The 19,493-nt window shown below is 35.3% G+C and overlaps 2 protein-coding genes across 2 annotated transcripts in view; one reads left to right on the plus strand and one right to left on the minus strand.

Annotated features, from left to right (window-relative positions):
- LOC128991345 (fringe glycosyltransferase) overlaps positions 1–3,145 on the plus strand; it is a 106,283-nt gene extending 103,138 nt beyond the window's left edge. The window contains exon 10 of the mRNA XM_054414155.1: positions 1,754–3,145. Coding sequence (XP_054270130.1) covers positions 1,754–1,894 — 141 coding nt within the window. The 3' untranslated portion in view covers positions 1,895–3,145. The remainder of the gene's footprint in view (positions 1–1,753) is intronic.
- Positions 3,146–3,725: 580 nt separating this feature from the next.
- On the minus strand, positions 3,726–14,813 carry LOC128991309 (putative inorganic phosphate cotransporter). Its single transcript, XM_054414109.1, has 12 exons — positions 14,719–14,813; positions 13,706–13,848; positions 12,873–12,983; positions 12,002–12,142; positions 11,003–11,090; positions 10,564–10,673; positions 9,538–9,651; positions 8,687–8,842; positions 8,315–8,447; positions 7,097–7,338; positions 6,529–6,667; positions 3,726–4,298 (listed from the first exon to the last, which is right to left on the minus strand). Exons 1-12 carry the CDS (start codon positions 14,792–14,794, stop codon positions 4,243–4,245), a joined length of 1,509 nt encoding a protein of 502 aa, XP_054270084.1. The 5' UTR covers positions 14,795–14,813; the 3' UTR covers positions 3,726–4,242.
- Positions 14,814–19,493: the final 4,680 nt, after the last annotated feature.

The following is a 19,493-nucleotide window of genomic DNA, read 5'->3' on the forward strand; positions in this document are numbered from 1 at the left end:
TCCGGACTGGCCTCGGTCCCGAGGAGTCCGGATAAGAGGGAGTCTACTGTAGTTGTTAAATTGCTCAGATAGAGTGCTTTGATGTGGATCCCTGATTTTTGTGGCCAATGTTTTTTCAAAACAGAACAAGTAATGCACACGAGCTAGCTAAATCTTCCTAGGAATCAGAGTTTTTACAACTGCCATTTTAGAGGAGCTAGAGACTACAGCCTTCCATCCAGCACACCACAAAATTCATTAAGATACCATTGTGTATTAGCTGCAAAATTCTTAATTCACTCCCACTGCATATGAAAAACCTATTGGAAAATAGCTAAATAAGGACTTTGGAGCTGGTTTGTAAATTAACTGGTTCTCAGTGAAGAATTTTTTTACCTAAGAATATAATTGGAAACCAAACCATGTAATTGTTATTGTAAAGCAAGCAGTAAGTCCTCTAACTGCATGTTAAACATGAATAACTTGAAAGAATTGAGGTACAGAGGAAACGTTTAATGGTTCACTTAAGTGGTGTCTAGCACAAGTCACTGGTGGTGTCTAGGGATAAGTCCAACAACACCCCCATTGTCATAATGTACTAACAACGCTCACGGTGGAGGAAGACACTGTGCCCTGTGTGATAGGAATTTCCACTCAGTGCTCGCCACTTAAGCTCTTCCTTGCTCGTCACAAATAAATTTCTGACACAACATACTTGAGCTGAAAGTGGATGGTCGTCCTATAAGCAAGATTCCTCTGTACCTTTATTCTCTGTGTATAACTGGAGCTGAAAAGTCAACTCACAAATGGTGCCACACACACTTGCATTTGAAAAATCAGAAATAATACAGGGCGTTTATAAAAGAATCATCAGGTTTTAAAAACATTTTATTGATGCTAATGTTAAACAAATACGGTTATAAAACATATCAACATTAAGGAGAACTCTTAAATTTTTCATAGATACCCCTACAACTTGTCAATGTGCCTTCCATTATCTGTGGAGCAAGTTTCCAATCTATGCTGTAAATTGTCCTATACCCTGGCTAGCATCGCTAGGTTGATTGATTCTACATGGCATTGCGAATTCGTCCACGGAGCTCTTGAAGTGTTTGAGGCATTGGGGGTATATAAACTTTGTCTTTTACATAGCCCCATGGGAAAAAATCACACACCGAAAGATCAGGGGATCTAGGGGGGCATTTGAGAAGGGTAATGTCATTATCGTTACATTTGCCAATCCACCTCAGTTTTTAAGAGAACTCTTGCGCGGCCACTGATTTGACTTTTTAATACACTTCCAGAGTTCTTAAACTCGATACCACCTTAAAATGCTTTGTTGTGTAGGAGGAGTCTGTCTAAAATGCCCCCGAAACTCACGCTAGGCAGTCATTAAAGATAAACTTGAGTCATAATGAAAAACACAAAATGTTTTTTTCTGGAATTTCAATTATTTTGAAAATGACTCAAACACGTCCAAGAAAAAAACCAAGACTTGTTATTGAACAGCTGATTATAAAACTTGGAAACATGCTTATTAAAAGCACATGTTTCAAATACCGTATTAATGTGGGACATGAATTGGGTGAGGTAAACACCATTAAAACCTGATGATTCTTTTATAAACGCCCTGTATTAAGCAAAGGAAATTTAAGTGTCAACAAAGTATAGTGAAAATGACTCTAACATGTGACTATTAATTACTTTTCAATAAGGCCACTGGTAATTATCAATGTTTATAAGGGTTAGTCTAAAATTAATGTTTTTGTTCCAGATAACATTCAGCTATTCCAAGTACAGCAAAGACGAGATCAACGTTGTCAAAATCGACGGATTCGACAACAGAATTGACCCTACAAGATTTTTATCGCTTCATTGCTTCTTGTTCCCATACTTCACGTTTTGTCCAAGATAACAACAAATCCGGAGGACAAGAAAAGTGTAGAATTTAGTAAATTTATCATCAAGTCATATTTTGGGGCTGTCTGTCTAAGCCATAAGTATCAAATGAAATAATAATTGTACTCTTGACAATCATTTTTTTTACAGCCATTGAAAGCGATTCATTATCTGATGTTTAATTGTGAATCCATTCATAAGTCAAGAGATGAAAAAGCTTAATAAAAAGTAAGATAAAATCAAAGGAAAATCTCAAAAGTACTCAAAATGTTATATATAGTTGTGTTAAAACATGTTAATGTTATGAACAAAAAATACTTTTTAACTCTCGACCGACCTTTTTAGACCCATGACTAAAATTTGTTTTTGGCAGCTTGGATGGTTATAATTTTTATCTAAAAATAATGTATTAACAACAGGGCAGCTAATTTAGTACAGTATTAGTTTTGATTATAAGTGTTTGGAACTACCTTTATGATTTTGAAAAGAATTAAAATTTTTTCTATCAGGTTGCTAGTGTGTGAATAACTGTTTTAAGTTTTATAAATACTCTCATTTACTCAATGGTTTTATTAATTTTATATACTGTGTATGTGTCTGTGATATATTTTTAGGTAGTTTTGTACATTTTGTATGGGATTGTGACAATATTGTTATAGTTTTAAATATATTGTAAGTAGTTAATTGTAATATTGACAATTTACGTTGTTTTAAAGATTGATATTTTATTGAAGTGCAATAAAAACACTTGAAGAAGAGGTTCAAGAAATTTATGAGTTTAATGAAGTATTAAATTATTGTTAACTAAAGGAACCTCTGTTTTTTAACCATGACTTATTCCTTTTTAGGATACACAATATTTTAATTTTACTAACTAAAGAGAGAATTACTGTATTTGTTCTGATTTGACATTTTGATTTTGCTTGAAAGTCAGTAAGTGTTAAATATATTGACTGTTATGATTTATCTTTAGATATAGAAGAATGTTATTATGTGTACCTTAATCTTTCAATTTTTTAATCATTAATAAAACTGACTGTTTTCACAATTTTTTACATGTTTTTTCATAGTTAAATTCACGTTAATGTTGGTTGTCTTTTACATTATGTTATATATTGTTGTAAAAAAATATGATTCTCAGTCTTAGTATGCCTTACCTAACTTTGTAAGTTTGTAAATTTGTACATCATAAGTGTACATTTTCATAGTTTTGTAAAAAGTGTACATTCATTGTTATAATTGTTAACATAATAAAATATACTTGTGACATTTATATTTAAAGTTTTATTTTTCCGCTTCCTGTATGACTCTTTATGGAAAGCAGCTGTTTTTTTTTATATCAGCTGATATAATTGAAAGCAATTGTTTCCCAAGCTCTTATTTAGATCAAGGGAGTAATGAACAGCTGATTTCCCCTTGCTCTAAATTTCCTTTACTTGTTATCAATCATATTAGTTCTTTATTTGTCCACTAGGCGCACTAGTGTATATTAAAAATTTACTGTAATTCTATTTATGAAATCTGCTGTTTGTTGTTCAACAATACCAATGTGAACAGAAATTATGCATTTCTTTAGCCAGTTTTGCCAGAAAATGCCACTCGGTACTATTAATGAAATATACCGTACTATTTCTTGAGCTCCACCTTATAGGTGTATTGGATTATTTGATAAGGATAAAGTGTAAGCCTATAAAATGCTTAAATTAAAGCTTAATAGTAAATTAAGAAATATGTAACCAACATTAAATACACAATTTCTTTATTAAAAAATTCTATTTACAACATTTATACATCCATAGTTTAATAAAGTGGTTTGTAAAAAGAAACAAGCACAAATCTAGTAAATCTAGTAACTTGAATAACACTGTGAGAGCAATTCTTGCTTACCCCTCTTCTCATTTTTGTTCCATCATGAACAATTCTTTTGAATAGGTTTGAGTTTTTAAAAGTTCAGTAGTATTAGAAGTAATAGAACATTTAGCTAGAGAGTTTTTCTTAAGTATATATGGTCTAGATACAATTAAAATAAGCTTACTATTGAAAATACCACATGTTGTATCATACAACAATACTTGATATCCAGATGTCATAACTTCAATGAACTCTTTTAAAAAACATTACTTCTGAAACGTAAACAGTACATGGCAATGGCATTTGTATATCTGGGTTTTACTTACTCATGTTAACTCTTGAACCGACCCCAATATGATTCAAGAGAAAATATTTCTTTTGAATGCCGTTTGCTAAAACTACATTTAAAAATTGATAGTTTCTCGGTACAGATTCATACTTCCCAAATGAAAGTTTCTCCTCAAATTTGACCTAAGGGTATTTTACTCCTCGATTATCTTCAAATCATTTTATTCAGATCTTTTCTTCCTTAGAGCTTTTCTTGTCAGTTCTGTGTCGACTTTTGGATTCTGAAATAGAATGACTCGTTAATAAAATTTAATGCAAGATTAACATACGAGTTCGGTAAACATATTTTGGACGAGTGACATAAGATATTTTTGCCATACTGCTCTTAACCTAACAATAAAAAAGTGTACGAATCCTATTCCCAGTGACTAAAGGACGAACAATCACTACTCGTAAAGAGATGTTATGTTTTTGATTAAAACCATTCATTGCCAAATATAATAAGCTGGTGTCCGGTAAAAGCATAGACAAAAAGAGTTAAATATAGACCGTCAGCCGTGCTGCGGTTACCATGGTTACCATAAGTTGTGACGCAAAATTCTAGGGGGGGAATAAACTAGTATTCACCAAGTCAGGCTAGGCCTACCCCTAGAACCGGCCACACTCAAATTTCTTCCCCGGAGTGCTCAGAAGGAGCCGAGAAAAATCCAGGGGTCGATACGAAGGTGTCACGGCTTTGACTGATCAATTTATTTAAAATTTAATCGAAGGCTCAGAGCTCTAGAAGCGCTCAGGAAATCCTGCAGACGCTCAGTAGGAGCTATTTCATCCTCACCTTCGCTAACGTGTTTTGGAGAATTTTGCCTAACTTTTAGAATGACTCTGTAGGGCCGACGAGTATTCAATCTTAAGCCAATGTGATATAAATACTCGTATTAAACTGTAAACTATCTGGCTAAAGACGGTGGTGGATAATAAAATCGAATCTAATGTAAAAAGCAATTCCTACAGAGTCGTCGGGGCCTAATTAATATAATTGGACGGATAATTTAACGTGAGTGGTTTAAAATAAATTTAATACTAATTTTTGTAGCTGATTATTCAACTCAGCCTGCTCCCAAGACTCGATTCTTTCACCCGCCAAAGACGGGGTTTAGAACTCAGACGACGAGTCTCGGGGTATTAAAACGTCGAATTAACTGGAGTAACTTAAGTAAAAATTTAATCGTGAAACGAACCGAATTAACGTAATTTAATAGCCAATTGGTTTAAAAGAGCCGAAAAATATCCACCGCTAGTCACTGGCAGGCAGGAACTGGCGGGTTTTGTACGAGTCGGCAAGAACTAAGTTAATAAAATTTAGAAAATTTTAATCGAACGTAAACGGATAAAATAAATGGCAGACGAGTATGCGTATGTTGGAAAAAGAATATTTAAAAGAAAGTAGGAAAGTCTGAAAACGTAGCTAACCTGAATCGATATCGTATGACGAAGTTAGTTTCGTTGTGCGAAGAGGCTTCTCGTTAACGAGTCGACGGTCGAACAGCGAATAATTCTTTCTTGTCCGACTCAAATCATGATTTCCTCGGTCGAGGCTTAATCGCTCTGGTGGTGAGTTTGAGAACTAGCCAACAGCTGATCGGAAATTCACCTGTTGAGCCGGTCTAGTTGTCGTCTGTCGTTGGTCAACAAACACCATTTCGAGGTTAAGTGATGTTGTCATCGGCGTTAAATATTCGTAAAATCGGTCGTTTTAACTTTATTATGTGAAACGAAGTGCTATCATGAATAAATATATCGTTGTGGGTGTGTTTGTGTACTTCACTGTTATTAAAAGTAGGCCTACGTTCTTTGGCCCATAGCCCAAGCTATGGCCAACACATAGGCCTAGGAGTAGGATGTTGTGGGTAAAAATCGGGTAAGTTATGGTGTTTGTTGGCTAGCAATACGTTTTTACCCCCCTTAAAATTTGGTACCTCACAAAGTTCCGGCGCACACCGCTGTAGTTTACGTAGCGCGTACGCTGTAACTACCGTGGCGATCCCAGCGGTGTGCGCCAGAACCAATGGTAACCGCAACACAGCTGACGGTCTATATTTAACTCTTTTTGTCTATGGTAAAAGCTTATTACCATACAGTACATAATCAAACCCCATTTCATTAAGTAGCAAACAGCTGTTTTCAGAACTAAACTCTTGCGTGGAAAGTTTGTTAAAACAGTGTAGTTTTGCAAATAGTAATTGTTTTTTTTTTACATATTATTTGCATATTATTTTAACATAACATTTATTTTAGATTACAAATGTTCGAGAACTATAGTTCGGCCGCTTAGAAAGCGATTTCCTACAGCATTGGCTTAGCATTAGCGCGCAGGTCATTTTCTAAGCGGCCGAACTATAGAACCCTACTCTTGATTCATATGTCAAAGAATTTTTGCTAAACCCCTTTCATTTGTTTGCTTGTCACTATAGGAAAATTAAGAAAATAAATCTGGTTGCATAATATACTCACCAGGATCCAAACTTGCACCAGAGTCCGTGTCATTCCATGGTTGAAGCTCTCCGGAACCCAAGTACAGGAACACTGCGTTGGCCAGGAAGAAAGCGAAAGCCGAACAGACGAACACAATCCTCCAGTTGTCAATTTTCGACTGTAACAAACATTTTAATTAGCTGTATATTTTATTACTAGGTTTAAAAATAAACTTGTTCTAAAGCGAGATCACACGATACAAAATGTGTGATTGAATACAGAAGATGTTGTCACATGGGTCTTTATAGATATGAATGTGATAAACGTAAACAAACATAAACTTAAACATAAACATTTCGCATAAACAATTCCCTAACTCTCAGTCCTAGTTAATGTAGTCATTAGGTTTGTGAAAATTATTACTTCAGTTTCACAAAGAACGTCGGGATTAGGTCAGGTAAGAAAGAGTACAGTCAAAGCAAACATTTCACACCACGGCCTCACTGGCGCACCAGCCAAGGGGAGCAGTTTACCTCCTCCCGTCTTAATACTAAACAAGTACCGAACAACTCAAACCATTACTTCTGTACCCATAGTCAATTGTTACCTCATCTTTGATGACGGCTCCCACAAAGAGTGGGGCGATGATGGCCGTAATGTTTGCCGAGCCGTTGCTGATACCCATCAAGATACGAGCGAAGTTGGGCGAGAGGTCGAGATGGTTGACGTTGAAACCCATGTAAACGCAGCAGTTGAGGGTGATGGATATTGTGTACAGGGTGAACGCAAGCGTTGAGTTCTTCCCTGCAAACGCCATTCCTAACAGTGCGGCCCCTCCACCCCAGTGAGCTGTAAGTTAATTTTAACAGTGAGTCCTTTATTATCGTTTACAATAACAAGACCATCAAGATTGAAAATTATCTATATAGAAATACAGGATGGTTTTTTGTTTTTCAAGTGAGATGAGTAGCTTCGAGTTTACTGAAATTCTAAACTTGGTTCTTGTTGTTTTAATTCGACTTGCTGTCCTATTTTAATCCTGATTCCATAGTTGAAACAAGGTTGATAAGTAATGATAAATCGTTTTCAACAGTTTTACCACAAAAATAAGATATTATTATAAAAGCAAAAAGAAATGGTCAGTTTATCTAAATAAAGAATGGTTATTGTTATAATTTTATCAGAGAGAGTACAAAAAAACTTAAAGAACTTATAGATCTTTTTAGTCTTAGAGTTTGTATCTCAATTATCAATGAGACATTGAATAGTTCTCTGTAATTCAGTCATACCCAAAAAATCTTATTTTTTAAATCCACCTGCTTTAGAGCAGACCTTTATCAGGAGATTTCGCCCCTCATAAAATTCAGATACTGTCCATTGCTGATCATCGAGCTTTAAATACATGGTTGGCTCCTCAGCTAATATAGCATGGATAGAAATTATTGTCTTTACGAGATCTTAGCCAAAGAATAAGCAGGTCCAGAGAAAAGTAAGGTAAATAGGAAACATTTAATGGTACACTTAAGTTGTGTATTTCACTAGTCACAGGTGTCTTGGGCAAAGTCCAAAATCGCTCCCATAACCCTTATGTACTACAACGCTCATGGTGAAGGAACACCCTGTGCCCTGTACACTACGAATTTCCGCACAGTGCTCGCAGCTTGGGCTCTTCCTGTCTCATCTCAAGTATATTTCCGGCACAACAAACTACAGCTGAAACCGCACGGTCTTTCCATGAGCAGAGGAGTTTATGAGGAGTATATGAGGAGTCCCTCCTCTATACTTTATTTCTCATTGGTTAGAAGAGACTAACAAAAGTACTAACCCACAGAGTTCCATATTTTCCTGGACGCAGTGACGGACGTGTATCCCCTGATGATCAACTGGTCGGCTAAGTAGGAGAGAGGGAAGGAGACGATCCACATTAGTAGGAAGGGGAATGCCGTTATCAGACCATCCTGGAAACATTAACAATCGAGTTAGTATGCTTTTGAATGAGTAACTATTAAAATCAAGGAGCTTTTATTTTTAATCAGAGAGTAAATAATTGATACTACTTTTCCGGACATTTTTACCAGGCCGGCCCCGCCAAACATATACTTCAAGGGGAGAGGGCCCAGCCTAATATCTTTACCGGGGCTTGCCAAAGCTGTACAGCCATGGTTGAACATAAGGTTGAGTTTGAGATTGTACTTACATTCTGCAGGTTTACGTCGAGCGCCTCACTGAAGTACGTAGGTATCTCAGTCAGTATCGTCCACACGCCCCAGTTCTGCCCCATGTGGGCCAGAGTCACTGCCCACACAGGACCACTCTTCCATATTTGCTTCCAGGGAATCACCATCTGACTCGACTGAAACAATTTTTATCCCTTAGTATCTACCGTGCACTGAGCCTCTATTTTGTTCTAGTTTACAACTAAAAACAATTTTTAAATCTGTATGATTCCATCTTTAACTTTATAAAGTTAGTGAAACAACATAGCAGCACCCTGAGAGGATTTTGTGGTACACACACAAAAACAATAAAGCTTTAAATTTAATTTTTAGGTGTTACCAGCATAGTCTTGGGTAATATTATATTTAGTCTGCTACAGTACATGCAGAGATGAGAAGAAATTTAATTATCACATAGTGGAGGGAGTTCTATATAACAGAAAATATTCTCCTCCCCTGAAACACTTTATGTTTTTTTAAAAGATGGTGTCATTTCATCACCACAATGCTAAAAACCATCAGTGGTTGATGGGATTTGATCCCACGCCTCCTGAACTAATCTCCTACTCTAACCAATAGACCTACAAAAATCCATTATGACTTATCTATAGGTAGCCTAGGAAATGTAAGGCATGCCACAGTATTGGCAGGATTGTGTCTAAAAGATAGAAGCATTTATTATGTAAATTTGACTGTCTTCCTATCACCTGTAATTGTTTTACAGACAAGTCATTATTCTTCCACAATCTTTTATTCTTTATCACCTGACTGACATATCTTTGTACTGTTCAATGTTCATCTAAAAGGATACAGTAGTAAACAATACACTTACAACTCCCTCTCGTGCTGTTCCCGGGAGGGATTTAAGGATGTAGTCTCGCTCTTCATCGGAGATAAAACTATGAGACTCAGGACTATTGCCACCTAACAGCATCCATAGTATCACCTGAAAATAATTTTGATTACCTTTATATTGACTTTAATTGCATGGATTTTGTTTAATAAGCCTAATGAATCAAACTACACTGAGTACAGTAGTAGAACTCCAATCACCTGAACTTCAATCGTCAGAACTATCCTAATCACCATAGGAAGAAAAAAATAATTTGGCCAGAATAATTCAGTTTTAATGTTGTGTCATCTACCTAGTGCAACTTTCTTGCTTTTTTCCTGAAAAATGTAATTTTGTCTAGATTTCTAACTATCCATATTGGGTCTGGTCCTAAATGATCCAGTTGATCATTTTTACTGTACACCACCTTTGACTTCAGTATCTAATAGTCAATGACACCACAGAGAAGAAAGGAACAGAGGAAATATTCAATTGTACACTTAAGTGGTGTCTAACACTAGTCGCTGGTGTCTAGGGCAAATTCCAACATCGACTCTCATCCCCATAAAATACAACGCTCACGGTGGAGGAAGAGCCTGTGCCCTGGGTGATAGGAATTTATGTGCAATGCTCGCCGCTTGAGCTCTTCCTTGATTGTCACAAGTATATTTCCTGCTCAACAAACTAGAGCTGAAAGCGCACGGTCGTCTCATAATCAAGTTTTCACTGTACACCTTACTTCTTTGAGTGTAAATTGAATCTACATTATCACTAAAGCCCTGTTATATAAAGCAGCAGTATTAAATCATGAATTTGCAAAGTTAAGGAAGGATACAATTTACACGAGGTGCAATATTGTGCTGAATTTACCACCTAGTAACATTTAGCAACAGTATAAAATATATTTGCAGTAGAGATCAGGAAGACGCCTCAGGCTAATCTATCAAGCATCAAGAAACGCACTGCACTAATGTTACAGTATGGGATTTATAAATAAAAAAATAATAGTGAGAGGCCGATATTTACCCAAACTAAGCCGAGACCTCCGGAGAAATAAAATATGCTCGGCCAGCCCCATGGAGTGGACGCGAGCAATCCAGAACACGCCAACACGAGCATCGAACCAAAGTTGAGACCTGGATGAAAGTTATAATAAACATCTCATAACTAAGATGTGTAAGATTAGTTAACATATATGTGCTTCAAACTACAGAATAACCCTAACAATATCACGGTTTCCAGTCTGTGGTTTTAACTTTGTCTCATTAGGTTCATATTATGTGATAAAACTTTAAAAAGTCAGAATAAAGACATGTACAAAAAAATTCTATTATTTATCCACTTAGATACATTCTGATTGTGAAGTCTGACAGGTAAATTACTCAAGTGTTGTTTTACAGGTAACTACAATGTGTTTTCTGACTTCCAAGTTAAAATCTTTTGAAATTCTGACCAAACAACGCACCTACTAACACAAAAGTAGCGAATCTCGCTCGTTCTCTTGGGGGGCCCCACCGAGATAGAAGTCCATGAACCATTGGCATCATGAAGCCCTGTAGACAAACATAACATTGTTAAGTAAACAAAATATTAATTTTGCTATCATATTCTATCAAAGTTCATTGTTATTATCGAGTTGAAAATCAAACCTTTTTGTTGCATTAAGTGCTTTTCGGTAAGTAAGAAAATAGAATAATTTTTGTAACTTGCACATATATTTTCTGCTTCTTTTGGATTTTGGCCGCAAATTAAAAAAAAAGAATAATCACCTACTGAGTGACAAACATCTCTAAACATCTTTAAAATAATTGTTTATATCAACAAGATTTGTTTAGATACCAAGAGCAAGTTTTTAAGATGAGAGGAATCAAGTTAGACAAGAATGTTTTTGTTGGAACATTGTTGAAATGGCAAGATAAGATATAGTTGGAGATGACTTGGTTAACGTCACAAGGGGGTGTGTTATGTGCACCTAGTAAAAGTAATTGTTTGCATTAGTTGATAACATTCATCACTTGACATTGTTAAGAAGCAAATTGATGGATCTTGCACACATCTCGTTTGTTAGGATTAAGCTTTTATGTTTTATCTTTTAAGTCTTTCAAAAGCATTAACGCATGCATTGAGAAAACTTATACCAGTAGCAGCCAACCTACTAAACTACTTTTTCAACTTCTAGAATTAGAAAGTATGTTTCATGATATTTTTTTCATGTCCACTGACATACAGTTACAGTTCTGGTTAACCCATAGCCCAAGTAGTTCTATGCTTGACTTTTGTTGCTACAAGGTACATCTTATAGCTGTTTTGTTGAGTTATGCTCAAGTTGGAAGTTGGAAGTCTTTGGGTGAAAAAGGGTTAACTTAATTGTTTCAAAGCAGCTAAATCGCTTGAAATAATTAATTTTACTCTTCCAATCCATTTTCCCTAACACAGACGTTTAACATCTGTTGATATTTCATACCTGTGAAAGTCCTTGACATATCCTTATCACCACCATGATGACATGGCTGTATTTAGGAGCAAGATGCATCAGTGGCGGAGTCAGTATGCTCAGTATACTTGCCACAGCAAAACTCCAACCCAGCAGATGTTTGTTGTTCACCTAAGCAGAGCAAGGGGATTAGACGAGTTATGTAACAGTTTGTTCAAGAAACTAAACCTAGTGGACATAAATATTTCAAACCACGATAAACGAGTGTTTTTTGAATCTCAGGCTATGTTTTCTTTCTTTGGTATTAACTTTGGTAGAAGAAGAGTTGACATAAAAATGGTCTTTTCCTACCGTCTCCCGACAAAGTGGGCTTCCTTGCACAGATTATAGTACATAAAGCCTTACTTTGGCGCACAGTTTTTACTTTAGCGCACAGGTTTTAATTTGGCGCAAACCAGTATTCCAACCAAACAACACCAAACAGCGTGCTTTTATTATGCACGTAATCCGTGTACGCTTGAAAATAAGTTGGCAGCACTTAAAGATATTACGACTACGATCAGCTGGTGCAGCGTTTCCCATTTCACTCGATGTTTGGATTTAAACTAAACTCAAAACGTGTTGTACAGTGTTTGAAAGACTAATTACTTATATGATTTATAGTAACTGTATGAAAAATATAATCTTTAACACAAGTGCAAACTGCCTTTGCTTTCTCTCGTGTTCAGCAAAGTGCCACTTGGCCCACTAGTTAGACAAATAACTATTGTCAATTCTCTGATATTTACTGGAAAAGAATAATTATTTGCACATTAAACTTCTTTGTTTAACCAATACAATTTATTTCCCTATCACCTAATTAACTTTGATACCATTGTTACAGAAGTTTATTTCAACTCACCTTATGCCCAATCACTGCAGCTGGAAGATTCATCACAAGGTAGCCCCAGAAGAAGGCACTCAAAATAACACTTTTGGTGGAAGTACTCCAATCATATATTGCACCATTACCCTACAAAAAGAGAAAAGACCTGAGAGTGAATTAGTCATCATTATAAAAAATGTGTTCACAAAGTTACTGGGTTTCTTTATTTTGTCTATGGAGTGTGAAACAGTTGTCTCTGCTACCCCTTTAGGATGGTCAAATGTTACCATATGAAATTTTGTAAGCACTTTTGTTGCCTTTAATTTTCTATTCTTGAAGATTCGATGAGAAAAGAATAGTGTCAGAAAGTTAAGTATTACCACAGAGAAGTAAGGTACAGAGGAAACATTCAATGGTACACTTAAGCAGCGTCTAGCACTAATCGGCAGTCGCAAAGTCCAAGATCTCCCCCCTCTCCATCATATAGTACAACGCTCACGTTGGAGGAAGTCCCAGCGCCCTGTGCAATACAATTACCGCACAGTGCTCGCCGCTCGGGCTCTTCCTTGCTCGTCAAAAGTATTATTTCCGGCACAACATAGTAGAACTGAAGTACGTTCATCCTATAAGCTATTTCCCTCTGTACGTTAATTCTCTGTGGTTACTTACTCATTCTTTCAACTCTATTTTCAGCATTGTGAGAGCAATAAGTATTAGCCTATGTCTGAGCAATAGTATTAAACGTTTCGAACACTTGTTTAGTGATAGTATTTTCCTTTCAGATACTAAGGAACATACCAGCTGCTTCATAAAATGATAAATTTATAAGAAAGTATGTTTGATCTATATTAGCACTAAAACACACTCACGTTATCTGTGTCGTCGAGGTCTCGTGTGATGGCAACAATCGCAAGCGAAATGTTTACCCTGATGATGTAAGCAAACATCATACATAGGAACAGAAGAAGAACTTGCAGATGTCTTACACCCACACATGATGCCGGTGGATCGTCTATAACAGGGAAACAAATCAGGAAAAAATTAACCAGAAAGTATTTTTGGGCAATCTAAAAATGTCAAGATTCTTAGATTTTTCCAAAATTTTATGTATAATACCTTTGACTATTAATAAAACAACTTCTGTATCCAATAGTCAATGATAATACCTACCATAAAGCATTTCTTTTTTTTTGTTCTTATTAAAATGTTGACCTTTACTTGGATGATGATAATATTAAATCTGATTAAGATTGATGACTTTTAATCACATTGTAGGTACTTGAAGAAGGATGAGAAAGAAGAATCTCAAACTTTGAAAACTTGGCTAACCCAAAATCCTATTACACAAGAATCTGTTATTTACAAACACATACACACAACTGACACCGATTATTGACACAGTTTTTAATTGTTATCTATTCTTGAAATTAATTAAGAATCATGAAAATCAAGTAAGGATTCTATAAATTGAAGTTTTTTTAACTGATGTTTGGAAAAAAACAAATAGAAAAGTGTATTAGAATGAATAATTAATTCACGCTTTTTGCTTCATAAATTCATCAATGTATTATGCATTAGGTTTAATGAATACGACCTCTTATCATATTTACACTTTTAAAAATATTGCTACCTGATTAAGTGTGTTCAAAAGTAGGTAACAAGACTTAATACAATTCAATTAACCTTTTCAACACCTTCTTTTGGTTAAAGATATAATTAAACTTAATTTAATGATTAAAATTATAATCGATGTACATTTCAACCAATTGATTTACTAACACAAGTTTCATAAAATTATCTCTAAACTTTACAAAAAAACTCAAACTCAGTAAAATCTATCTTAACTATTCTAAAAAAAACGTATAATATTAAAGATATTTACTTATAAGTTGGGCAGTCGAATCTTGAGTCAGGCAAGATTCTTGGGTCTCGCATCTTGAGCGTTTTCTGTTGTACATCTTGGTCGACTAGCAACAACTGAACTAACCACCCTAAGAGAACAACAGTTAGCTACTAGCCCTAACACACTGCATACCTTGTTGTTGTTGAGATACAGGTACTTCAATCATTGATATCGTTAACCCTCACGTGGGCTTACACTAGGCACTCAAATCACATTGGCATTGAACTCTGGATTGTCATAAATGAAGACGTAATTTGAAACTTCAAGTTTATTTGCTAGATAGTTGAAAAGTTTATATGGTAATGCTGCTTTGTGTGTCCAGTAACTTTAGTGGATACAATCTTAAAATTAAGTTTTTTCTAAGTATAAAGTACGATGACTATTGCAATGGTAAGGGTTATGTTTTGATTATTGTTTTCATTTAGAGAATCAAAATAAACAATAAACATATGAATGTGTATAAAAATTGTGTGTTTTATCAGTCTCAAGAACTTGCATTATATTAGACTGGCTGTTATCCACGGGCTTCACCCCGTTTGACTCATAAGTATTAAAAAACTTTTGATTGTTTTTAAGCTGAAATAAACAAAACAGAATTCAGTAATACAAACAAACAAATAATCACACCTGATTTTAATAAGGTAAGGTAATAAATTGAAAGAATAACAAACTAATAAGTACAGCTGAGGTATTTGGTATTTTTAACATTAGGTGTATGAAAAGTTACCTTTAGACAGGAATTACAACCTTGAAGTGCAATTTATGAAATAATGGGATGTTTGTGTTACTCTACATATATTTCACCAGCTTATTGTGCGTTTTTTATCTTCTTATCCCCCGAAATGGGAATTTTGTTATACTCGTCATGATACTTTTTATCACAATGAAAAAACTACTTCATCAAACTTTAAAAAATTATCTCATATTTCGTAATCTATTATTTTTTTTAATCAAAACAAAATATGGCTGTACAATAAATGTTAGTGTTAATTCAGCTGATTGAACATCAACAAACTGAAAAAAAATAGGCAAATAAATCACAATGGTTTGTTTACATGTTTAAAATAGTGTTTTTTTTTTACTTTTTAATCTAGTTTAATTATATTAATGCAAGTTGTAAACTCTGTTAATACAAATTGTATTTAAATAAATCAATTTTCTCTGTTATGTATTTTTAATCAAAACACAATGGAGCTCGCTCCTTTTGAGCTATCCGGGAACTTTGTTTATTGTAACTTTGTTGTAGCGAAAGTAATGTTAATGCCAGGAGAAGTCAGCTGATCACTATTTGTTTTTGGTGTATGTAAATTGAGGATTTTTTAAGATCTCAGCTGTATGGAAATGGGCTATTTTCGAATACAGAGTGATGAAAAAGTATTTACACACACACAGTCACCAGTATTACAGTCAGATTAATTAAATCCCGCCGAGACTCTGTGTTGTGTCTGTCATCGCAGTGTTCAATCCAAAATAACTATTTTAGCTTATTTAAAATCTGTCATTTTCTGCTGATGACAATGATTTACTTGTTGCAATTTTTTCCGGTAAATAATATGTTGTTTTCTTTGTCTGGTAGTTCAAAATCTTCTTTATTTTTCAAAATCACCTTTCTTGGCAATTAATTGATGAGGCTTTATAAACAGCTACTGTGTTTCTAAGTTTCAAAGAATTTTTTTCTCGTCTTAAAAACTAATTTACTTTTAAAAGATTTCCTAATAAAATCAAAAACAATTAACACTGAAAACTAATTTATAAAAAAAATAAATTGCCTCATCGGAGGCACTTTCTCACATTTCCTGGCTTGGTAAACGTGACTGTTTCTGTCAAAACAAAACAACACACAATTCAAGAGCCATCAATCATTTTAAAAGTGAATTCTGTCAAAGTCGAGACTGCAAGTGAAAAAAATATATCAATGGCGAGACAGACAATGAGGAAAACTCTCCAAATCTTTTATCTTTGGCTGATAACAGCTGAAGAGAATTTTTCAAATAGTTTTTAACAACGTATTGTTTGGACACTCCAAGAATTAATCTGATGTCACAGGATCAAAATTTTAATGCCACCAGATACCACATTGCTGTTTTGGTGGCTGGAATTTTTTGTTGTCCTAGGACGCTCGGCATGAGCCCGAAATTGTTTATCACATTACTTCAGGCTAGATCTAGGGGTTGTGACATTATCAATTAGATAAAATCCATTGGTGATTTGGCGGGATTTGAACCTGGCACCTCATAGGGACCAAAGTACCGCGCTCTACCACTAGACCAGCTCGCTCCCCTTGGTAGCTGGCATTAGTAACACACATTTCAAATTGCCTTATAAAATGGTTACGGGACTTCTTCTCATGCCCTTGTGAAATGAATCTTTTTTTTGTGCAATATATATTTAAAAATATCAATTAATTTATGGCGCTAGGAACAACACAGAGAAGTAAAGGTACAGAGGAAACATTCAATGGTGCACTTAAATAGTGTCTAGGGCAAAGTCCAACACCGTCGCTTCTCATACCCCCCTCACACTCATTTCCACTCGGTCATCACGTACTACGACACTGCCACTGGAGGACCCTGTGCGATAGGAACTTCCGCATTGTGCTCGCTGCTCGGGCTCTCCCTTACTCATCTCAAGTATATTGCCCCTAGCGCGTACTTATGCGCACATATGGAACATACTAGAGTGAAAGCGCACAGTTACCCATAAAGCAAATTTCCTCTGTACCTTACTTTCCTGTGTTGTTAATCAATTGACTATTGTTGGTTTATAACTAAAGACAATTTCCAACAGTCTCCGATTTCGTCTGCGATACAAAGACAAAATTAATAGCTTCTTTAGTAAACATTTACCATCTTGAATCTAGTCAACGCCCCCTCCTTCATACAAATTTGACCCCCTCATCTCCTAGGGCACTAGACAGGAACTGTTCAGTACTATACTTTGGGCCAGGCCCGATTTATGACATTAAGGATTTCCACGATGAGCTATGCCACCGCAATAAGGCTTAACAAAATCGGTAACGTTCTTGTGCAAATAATGGACTAGATCCCTTAACGCCTTTCCAAGCGTCCTCTCCTTGGATAATGGCGATGATGGTTTTTACTCTGTAGAGACAGAGGGAGACTCAATGGGCTAGTGTGCTACGAATGCTCAGCCGTTTGCTGTAGTACACACAGTTGAAGCTACCGAAACAAATAGGCATTATAATGTGGATAAAAGCACAAATTTATATGATACAAATCAAGAAGTTATTTCACAGTAACTGTTAAATAGAAATATTTATTGTTAAATGTAAAATATTTATTTGATTGTGTTATTAGCAATTTCTTCAGTTAGGTTATTTGTAAAAAAAATTAAGTTCCCAAAAAAGTAAATATATGACATATACTTACTCCCTCTCTGGGATGTCAGAGTAGGTGAATGTTTTGAACCCCCTATATACATATAATCATGATAAGTTTTAGTATTCCTCTTGATAGTATTCTTGATTCTTACAACATTTAGAGACAACTTCGACTATAACCTCTTGTATTAAGAACAATGATTTCAAATCACAGCTTGCTCAAAACCTGGCCAGCAAAAAAGATAAAAAGCCTCGATAAAATACAGCTTTAAATTTTTTGTTAACTTTTAACTTGGCTCATTACACGAGGCAAGTTTATCAGCTTGTAAATTGGCTGATTGGCAGCAAGTATCAGCATTAATACCCCTGTAAAGTCTTGTGATTTGAACTAATCAGCGACACAGGTAAGTGAAGAGGTGACTGATAATCTCCTGATTCCTTCAATGTTTATCATTGATAAGACAAGTGGCAATGAAGTTCGTATTAACCCACACTCGTGCTTCACTTGACCCTAATATCAATAATCCAATTTTACGATTGAACATTGAACTGTTATTTGGATAATAAACATATTTGTCCCCCTTTGCTTTCAGGTGGCAGCAATTAATTTCTTTAAGTTTTAATTAAAATTCCCCTTTTGTTTGGTTTATGGATTAAATTTTGCCTACATTTAAATTTTAATTTTTTTTATGAACATAAGACGTAATTTTAAATCCCTTTTTGATAGACAGGGAACACAGAAAGTAAAATTAGAATAAATATGACTTAAGTATATCTCTTTGTACCAAAAGGTCAGTATGACTAAGATTCCTTGTCTCTAGCAAATTTGTATTAATAATTTTTATTTCAAATACATTTTTGAAAAGAACTTTGGGTGAGGTTTAACGACAGCGTGCACGACTCAAGAACCCTTCTTCGTTAAGTTACCCTACTTTAGAAACAAACCGATAGTAATGTAGCAGAGCCTCTTGTGGCGGGAACTGAGATATCAAAAACAAGGGGCTGCAAGACTTGGCAACAGCGCACTAAAACCTGCATTTTACAGATAAAAATAAAAAAGTTATTTCCCTGTCTTTTGAGGCTTCTATGTCTCTGAAGGCCAATTTATTCTGTACTTCAACCCAAGCTGCCCATGATTTGTTTTATCGAGCCTTTTCCCTTTTCTCCCTACGAGCTCTACCACAGATTCCATCCCTTGGACTTTGGTGATGTCTCCAACATTACAACTGGTAAACCAAATGCAAAAACGTACAGTCTCCCAAATAACAGAACATGATGAGCACAGTTTTCCGCAATTTTTGTTCGAGATATGTAAATTTTATCTACACATGCATGATAGATAAAAGAGATGTTCTTGCGATCTTACTTGCACAACCAGCCTTTGGGGCCTAAAGGGTAAAATAAAAAACGTAAA

This window comes from Macrosteles quadrilineatus, unplaced genomic scaffold, assembly GCF_028750875.1.
Source record: "Macrosteles quadrilineatus isolate MER2022 unplaced genomic scaffold, UCM_ALF_1.0 Scaffold_1__1_contigs__length_201487025, whole genome shotgun sequence".
Lineage (NCBI taxonomy): Eukaryota > Metazoa > Arthropoda > Insecta > Hemiptera > Cicadellidae > Macrosteles > Macrosteles quadrilineatus.

What these genes read in the sequence shown, in the direction of transcription:
- LOC128991309 (XM_054414109.1), bottom strand. Translation starts at nt 14,794, where the DNA reads ATGTACAACAGAAAACGCTCAAGATGCGAGACCCAAGAATCTTGCCTG. An exon ending in ACCTCGACGACACAGATAAC is followed by an intron (nt 12,984 to 13,705) that starts GTGAGTGTGTTT and finishes CTCTTTTTGTAG; the next exon opens with GGTAATGGTGCAATATATGA. An exon ending in GAGGTCTCGGCTTAGTTTGG is followed by an intron (nt 9,652 to 10,563) that starts GTAAATATCGGC and finishes AATTATTTTCAG; the next exon opens with GTGATACTATGGATGCTGTT.